The following is an 8,372-nucleotide window of genomic DNA, read 5'->3' on the forward strand; positions in this document are numbered from 1 at the left end:
TTTTTTTTTTTTTTTTCTTTTTGAGTCTCGCTCTGTCACCCAGGCTGGAGTGCTGTGGCCGGATCTCAGCTCACTGCAAGCTCCGCCTCCCGGGTTCACACCATTCTCCTGCCTCAGCCTCCCGGGTAGCTGGGACTACGGGCGCCGCCACCTCGTCCGGCTAGTTTTTTGTATTTTTTAGTAGAGACGGGGTTTCACCGTGTTAGCCAGGATGGTCTTGATCTCCTGACCTCGTGATCCGCCCGTCTCGGCCTCCCAAAGTGCTGGGATTACAGGCTTGAGCCACCGCGCCCGGCCTGTTTTTGTATTTTTAGTAGAAATGGGGTTTTTCCATGTTGGGCAGGCTGGTCTTGAACGCCTGACTTCAGGTCATCTGCCTGCCTTGGCTTCCCAAAGTGCTGGGATTACAGGCATGAGCCACTGTGCCCAGCCTCCAAAAAAAAAACTGTTAGACCAGAGCATAGGGGTAGGGAGTAGAGGCTGTGCAGGCTTGAGGGGCTGTGGAATTTAGTTCATCATACCTCAAAGTCACAGTTGCATTTGCAAATATAAGGATCTTTATGACTACAGAGGTTGGGGGCCTAGGACCCAGAGGCCCAGGTTGCCTGGGGACCACATCTGCTTATAACCCTTCCCAGCTGGTCTTGCCCAGCCCAGGCTCCCTGCTCACCTGGCAGCTCCTGAAGCCGCCTCTCGTTGGTGAGGGCCACGTCATCCTGGTGGGTGCAGAGCCTCGTGGCCACAATCCCATCTCTCCCCACCTTGTGAGAAGCTGTGGCCTGGAGCTGGCGGGTCACCTCATCTGAACACCTGTGGGGGCTGGACTGTCAGGGCAGAGCCCACCTGTGCAGCAGGGAAGGTGGGAACGTGGGCAGGATGGCTCAAGCAGCAGGCCATGGGTCAGGCCTTGGGACTGGAAGAGGGCACCAGGGAATAGTTTCTGCCCCCTCAAGCTGGCCAACCTGTCCCTTCCAAACTTGGATCCCAAACATGGGGAATAAGCAGGGGCAGGGTACTGAGCTTTGATCACAGGTGGGCACCCTTCCCTGTGCTGCCCCAGGTCAGAACTGGCCACCCTCCCACCCCAAAATGCTCCTGAGGAAGTTGGCTATGATGAGTGAGCACAGGCAGGAGATTTGCAGGACCCAGATTGGCCTCCAGGGTACAGTCTTCTGTCTACTTGCCTGCTACCTTGGGTGAAAAATCTAGCTTATGTTTCTTTCTTCTTTTTTTTTTTTGAGACGAGTCTTGCTCTGTCACCAGACTGCAGTGCAGTGGCATGATCTCAGCTCACTGCAACCTCTGCCTCCTGGGTTTAAGTGATTCTCCTGCCTCATCCCCCCAAGTAGCTGGGACTACAGGCGCGTGCCACCACACCCAGCTAATTTTTGTATTTTTAGTAGATACTGGGTTTCACCAGGTTGGCCAGGCTGGTCTCAAACTCCTGACCTCGTGATCCACCTGCCTCAGCCTCCCAAAGTGCTAGGATTACAGGTGTGAGCCACTGCGCCCACACCCTGACACCTACTTAATGCCAGGCCTTGTGATGGAGACCCAACCCTAAGGGAGGCTGGGTCCCAGCACTCACAGAGCGACCATCTCCTATGGGGCCATGAAGGTCCTGACTACAGTCCATCCTGAGTTGCCCAGTGCCATGCCCAAGGCTTCTTTTCCTGCATGGAGTGCTTGCTCCCCAGGGTAACCATTCTCCCCTTTCCCTGGGTCCCTCCCTGTGTTCCACTGTGGCCCATGCCTGGATCCTCATCCCATAGCCCCTTCCCCACCCAGCAGAGCTCACCTGCCCAGCCTCACGGCCTGCAGTAGAGAGATGAAGGTCTGATCTGCCTGCCTCCACACCTTGGTCAGCTCCAGGGTCACTGGCACACACCTCTTCCAGCTCTTAGCCTGATGCAGCAGGGTGGGGGTGGGTCAAGGAGCAGAGCAGACCCCTAAGGAGAGCAGAGCTAGGAGGTGAGTAGTACCTGGAAGCAGAACCGTGGGGGCTGGGGGCCCTTGGTCACAGGTGGCAGCTGCAGAAAGTCCCCACAGATGATGAGCTGGATCCCTCCAAATGGCTTGTTCTGCTGCCGGACAGCTCTGGAGAGGAGCGTGGGGTGCTTTAGGGGCACACGGAAGACCACCAGGTCCCAGTTTTCACCTGCTGCCCTCTGAACATACTGACCTGGCCACGGCCTCCAGTTTGTCAAACAGGTCTGCCTCCACCATTGAGATCTCGTCAATGACCAACCGCTGGCAGTTCAGCCAGCCCTGCCGCACGCCTGGCCTTTGGGCCAGGGCCACACACTGGGCTAGAGGAGCCTGGCCTGAGCCGATGCCTGTGAGTGACACTATTTAGCCTGGGCTAATACCCAAACCCTCTCTCTCTCTCTCTTTTTTTTTTTTTTTGAGAGAAGGTCTCTCTCTGTCGCCCAGGCTAAAGTGCAGTGGCATGATCTTGGCTCACTATAACCTTGGCCTCATGGGCTCAAGCAATTCTCCCACCTCAACCTCCATAGTAGCTGGGGCTATAGGCACACACCACCATGCTCAGCTAATTTTTTTTTTTTGAGACAGAGTTTAGCTCTGTCACCCAGGCTCGAGTGCAGTGGTGCAATCTTGGCTCACTGCAAGCTCTGCCTCCCGGGTTCATGCTATTCTCTCCCCTCAGCCTCTGGAGTAGCTGGGACTACAGACACTTGCCACCATGCCTGGCTAATTTTTTTGTATTTTTAGTAGAGATGGGGTTTCACCATGTTAGCCAGGATGGTCTCGATCTCCTGACCTTGTGATCCACCCGCCTCGGCCTCCCAAAGTGCTGGGATTACAGGCGTGAGCCACCGCACCCGGCTGCTAATTTTTAAATTTTGTGGAGACGGGGTCTCACTGTGTTGGCCAGGCTGGTCTCAAACTCCTGGGCTCAAGCGATCCTCCCACCTTGGCCTCCTGAAGTTCTGGGATTACAGACATGAGCCACCGTGCCCAGCCCCCCAAAACCCCCTCTTAATGCAGACTTCCCCTCTCTCCCTTCCCAGAAGCTGGGCTTGCTCTTAGCTCAAGCCCTAGTGGTTCCCACTTACCTGCAAAGGCATGGAGGGTGGTGCCCCCGATGTGGCAGGCTGCCACCCCAGTGCTGGCAGTGGCCACAGTGCCTGTGGGGGGCAGTGAGCCCAGGATTCGTTTCAGCATATATGACTTCCCTGTTCCTGGACAGGGGCAAAGTTAGACAGGTCTCCCTGTTCCTCTATCCCACCCCACCACTGTCCCCCTACCTCCTTTCTGCTCCCACTACCTGCACTCCCAGTGAAGAAGATGCTCTGGCCTGTCAGGACGGCCCTCAGCACAGCAGCTTGTTCTTCAGAAAGCTGTGGCTTGGTGGAGGGCAAGCTCAGCCTCTTCACAGGCAGGGGCCACCTTGGGGCTTCCTGGGAGGAATAGAGCTATCTCAGAACATCCTCCCACCCGCTAGCCATTGCCCCCACCCTTCTTGGCCCACGTTCAGTGCTGGGCCTGGTAACCCTTTGTCCTCTGCTGCCTTCATTCCTTGGAGCTCTTGGGTTCGCCTGGAGAGCTTGCCAGCAACTATTGGAGTCTCTATCTCTCCTTGTGCCCTGAAGACCCCCATTGTCTAGTCCTGGACAGAACATCCCAGTGGGGTCCAGACCCTCCCTCAGCTCCTTCCCCTGGGTTCCCTAATCCTTCTCGTCCTGTCACCTAAGTTTCTCTTCCTATCACAAACCTGTTTCTCACATCAAAACACCCAAGTAAAACCCTGCCTAGCCAGGGCCCCTTCTTGTCCTATCTCTGTCCTCTCGCCAGATTAGTTTCAAACCCTGGTGTTCTATGATTCACCTGCCCCAGCCCACAAAAATTGTCAAATCCACCAGACTTTGCTCCCCTCATCTGCTTCAACTGTTGGCTGCCCAGGACACGAATGATCACTTCATTGTCTCCATAAGTTCCTCTCCTCTGGGCCTACTATCCTCTCCCAGCATTCCTTCTGGAGTCTCCTTTCCAAGCCTTCTCTGTTTTTTTTTCCTCTTTTTTTTTTTTTTTTTGAGAGGGAGTCTGGCTCTGTTGCCCAGGCTGGAGTGCAGTGGCCGGATCTCAGCTCACTGCAAGCTCCGCCTCCCGGGTTTACGCCATTTTCCTGCCTCAGCCTCCCGAGTAGCTGGGACTACAGGCGCCCGCCACCTCGCCCAGCTAGTTTTTGTATTTTTTAGTAGAGACGGGGTTTCACCGTGTTAGCCAGGATGGTCTCGATCTCCTGACCTCGTGATCCGCCCGTCTTGGCCTCCCAAAGTGCTGGGATTACAGGCTTGAGCCACTGCACCCGGCTTCTTTTTTTTTTTTTTGAGGAAGAGTCTTGTTCTGTCGCCCAGGCTGGAGTGCAGTAGCGCGATCTAGGCTCATTGCAAGCTCTGCCTCCCGGGTTCAAGCTATTCTCCTGCCTCAGCCTCCCAAGTAGCTGGGATTACAGGCGCCCGCCACCAAGCCTGGCTAATTTTTGTATTTTTAGTAGAGACGAGGTTTCACCATGTTGGCCAGGCTGGCCTCAGAACTCCAAATCTTAGGTGATGCGCCCAATTTAGCCTCCCAAAGTGCTGGGATTACAGGCGTGAGCCACCATGCCTGGCCTCTGCTTTCTCTTCTAATATAGCCAGGTCCCATTTCCTGTTTTGACTTACACCATCTCAGGGGTTACACTATAACGACCACAGGCACAATTTCCACACCCCTGTCATACTCAGATGTCAGATGCGTATCTGAGATAACCAGCAGCGCCCTCAAATACCCACAGAGGTTTTCCACCAAACTTGGGTCTCTAGGTCTCTTCCATCTTAAAAGAATGGCACATCCACTCCTAAAGGTGTCCCCTCTTTCCCGTCCTCACTGTGCTAGGCTCGGTCCCAGTCTGGGGCTCCGCAGGCCGCTTCACCAGCGTAGTGTCCGGAACCCGGGTGGTCGCCCCGAGCCGCCGCTCCTCGGACTGCACAGGGCTGATGGTGACGAAGTCGCGGGGCCTTGGGCCCAGCAGCTGTGCTCTGGCGGAGGCCGGCCCGGGACCCGGGGCCGCAGCCAGTTTGAGGCGCAATGTGCGCAGGAAGCGGCGCAGGCGGTCTGGGGGGCAGTCTGAGAGCAGCAGCTGCACTGCGCCGGCCCCGGGGACGCCGTGGGCGGGGAGCCGCAGGGTGCTGCGCCCGGCCCCGGCGAAACGCGTGAAGAGGCGCGCGGCGCGCAGAGGGAAGCAGCGCGGCCGCCCTGCGGGCCCTGGCGCTTGTAGCCGCAGCATCAACTCGCGGCGCTCGTTGCGACCCAGGCTCAGCTCCGCGGTGCGCAGGGCCTGGCGCCTTCGCGGCTGCCCGCCCGGGCTCAGCTCCTCCACAGCCACGCGGCACCGCAGCTCCGAGTCCTCGTATTCCCCTGCCGCCGTCTCCATGCCCGACAGCATTGCCACCGCCTCTGCAGGTCTGCGAAGACACCGGAGCACAGTGGTCCTGAGGATTCAGGGGACGTAATGGATGCTATAGGGGTCGTAATGGGTGCTATAAAGGACGCGACAGGGAGCAAGGTCAAGGCCGCACAGGATCACGAGGACTGTCACTGGTAACGCGAGGAGGTCACAGAGACGGAGAAAGGGCTTTGGGCTAACCGAAAATCCACTCTTAGAATGTACGCTGGGCCGGGCGCGGTGGCTCACGCTTGTAATCCCAGCACTTTGGGAGGCTAAAGTGGGCGGATCACTTGAGGTTAGGAGCTCTGAGACCAGCTTGGCCAACAAGGTGAAACCTCGTCTCTACTAAAAATACAAAAATTAGCTGGGCGTGGTGGCGGGCGCTTGTAATTCCAGCACTTTGGGAGGCTGAGGAAGATAGCTTGAGCCCAGGAGCTGGAGACCATCCTGGGCAACATAGTGATACCCTCTAATTAAAAAACATACATACATATAAATACATATATATGCATACATTATACGTGTGTATATATATACACACGCACCCTGCTACACAATTTCTATTTCTATATATACAATATATATACACACACAATTTCTATATAGATACACACACACAATATATACAATTTATATACACACAGACACACACACGCACCCTGCTACACAACAATTTCCAGAGCGGCGGATGGGCACCCAGGATTAGGGAGCCTCAGGTGTCCTGCAAGGACCTCACTAGAAGGGGGTCCCTGCGCAGAAAGAATCCTCCTTCCCTGAGACCCAGGGCGAGCACAGGAATCCTCAGAGTCCTCTCCCCAGGAAGCAGCAGAATCGCCCGTGGGGAGATGCAAAGAGGGCTGCCGTGTAATAAGCGCCTTCTGCCTTGCAGGTAACATTCACTGCCTTATATGCAGCGGGCAGGTCTCACTATTCCCCGTATACAGACGTGGAAACAGGCTGGGAGAGGGAAACTCACTTGCCCTTCATAAGCCACAGCGGCTGGTAGTCAAAGTCAGTGTGATTCCCATGCCCTCACGCTTCCCATCAGCAAGGTGGAGACGAGGTGGAAAATATTCGGGTAGGGAAATCGCAGGGGACCCTGGAAACGTAGAATCCATGCTCCCTCCGCCTGACCCACTTGTCTGCACCCTCCCGGCGGGAACCCCTAGATGAATCAGGCTCTTTGCTCCCCACCTCTGGGTTCGGGCAGACACTCACTTGCGCCGACGCTCAGATGAACAAGCAGATCTATGGCGAAGCTCCGAAACTAGAGATTTTTCAAATGCTAGAGGCAGAAAAATCACCCAATCACCGACTGGACCTTTAAATTCTCCAGCCAATCAGAGGTAGGGGCGTAACAATGGGTGTGTCTGCGTTTCTACTCCCGGAACTTGGGCTGTACCAATCGCCTGCCAGAGGAAGGAGGTTTATGGCGGTGGCAGAGCGTACCAAATCCAGTGGACGGCTGGGCGTGGTGCGAGGAGGTCGCGCGTGGTGTCGGGTCTGAAAACCCTACGCGACTCCGAAGAATTATTTTCAGAACCATCCTTCCAGCACACTGCCTTTCCCCACTAGCCCGCACACAGAGGCTGGGCTTGGCCTTGGGGAAGACCTGCCTGTGGTCCCTCACACCCCTGTTTACTTACACTCACAGTACCATTGTTCAGTTCTGGGCAGAACACCCCAAGGCCTGCCCAGTCCCTCCGCCGCCCCCAACTCTACATTCTTCTCTGCCTTTTTAAAGGGCATTTTACGCTTTGGCTTTCCCACCCAGCTGAAGCCCATAAGTGAGAAACTCTGAGAACTGTGCCACGTACTAGAGGGTACAGCGGAAGCGAGTAGAGTCTCTGTCTTCAGGGAAATTTTATCCCTCTTCTTGCACAGGATGTTGAAAGAATTTACTTTTAATTATCTTTATTATGTCATTGAAGCTTGGAATTACATAGCTGGAAAGGATCTTACAGGTGAGTCTGGCTACCTCATTTTACAGATAATGATAGCTACCAAGGAATAAATTGCTCTCTCTCCTTTCCTTTTTCCTTTCGTTTTTCCTTCCTAGGGCTCACTCTGTCACCCAGGCTGTAGTGGAGTACAGTGGCGCAATCTCGGCTTACTGCAACCTCTGCCGTGGCGCGGTCGTGACTCACTGCCCTCTGCCTCCTGGGCTCTGGTGATCCTCCCGCCTCAGCCCCCCCAGGTAGCTGGAACTACAGACGCACACCCGGCTACTTTATATATATATGTATATATGTATATATATCTATATCTATATCTATATATATATATATATATATATATTTTTTTTTTTTTGTAGAGATGGGATGTCACCATGTTTCCCAGGCTGGTCTCGAACTCCGGAGGTCAAACGATCCACCCACCTTGGCCTCCCAAAGTCCTAGGATTACAGGCATTAGGATTACAGGCATGAGCCACCGCGCCCGGACTTCATTTTTCTTTTTCTTTTTCTTTTTTTTTGAGACGGAGTCTTGCTCTGTCGCCCAGGCTGGAGTGCAGTGGCCGGATCTCAGCTTACTGCAAGCTCCGCCTCCCGGGTTCACGCCATTCTCCTGCCTCAGCCTCCTGAGTAGCTGGGACTACAGGCGCCCGCCACCTCGCCCGGCTAGTTTTTTTTTTTTTTTTTTTTTGTATTTTTTAGTAGAGACGGGGTTTCACCGTGTTAGCCAGGATGGTCTGGATCTCCTGACCTCGTGATCCACCCGTCTCGGCCTCCCAAAGTGCTGGAATTATAGGCTTGAGCCACCGCTCCCGGCCTTCATTTTTCAAATAAGGAAAAAACAAGGCTCCCAGAGATTTTACTGAAGGTCACATAGCTGATATAGAGAGTAAAACCAAACACTGAACCCAGATTACTTGCTGGCTTAATCACTCCACGGGGCTTAGCTACTATAACACTACACTG

The 8,372-nt window shown here is 54.7% G+C and overlaps 1 protein-coding gene across 2 annotated transcripts in view; it reads right to left on the reverse strand.

The window, feature by feature from the left end:
* The window catches only part of PIF1 (PIF1 5'-to-3' DNA helicase), a 10,602-nt gene extending 3,872 nt beyond the window's left edge, over positions 1-6,730 (reverse strand). The window contains exons 1-8 of one of the 2 annotated variants that reach the window (XM_023220891.1): positions 6,671-6,730; positions 4,892-5,468; positions 3,290-3,422; positions 3,078-3,203; positions 2,183-2,336; positions 1,983-2,097; positions 1,799-1,905; positions 671-810 (exon numbers count right to left, since the gene is read on the reverse strand). In XM_023220891.1, the coding sequence (XP_023076659.1) occupies positions 671-810; positions 1,799-1,905; positions 1,983-2,097; positions 2,183-2,336; positions 3,078-3,203; positions 3,290-3,422; positions 4,892-5,449 (1,333 nt within the window). In that variant the 5' untranslated portion in view covers positions 5,450-5,468; positions 6,671-6,730. The other variant, XM_023220890.2, reaches the window with a different exon arrangement.
* Positions 6,731-8,372: the final 1,642 nt, after the last annotated feature.

Source organism: Piliocolobus tephrosceles, chromosome 6 (assembly GCF_002776525.5).
Source record: "Piliocolobus tephrosceles isolate RC106 chromosome 6, ASM277652v3, whole genome shotgun sequence".
In the NCBI taxonomy this organism is placed as follows: Eukaryota; Metazoa; Chordata; class Mammalia; order Primates; family Cercopithecidae; genus Piliocolobus; species Piliocolobus tephrosceles.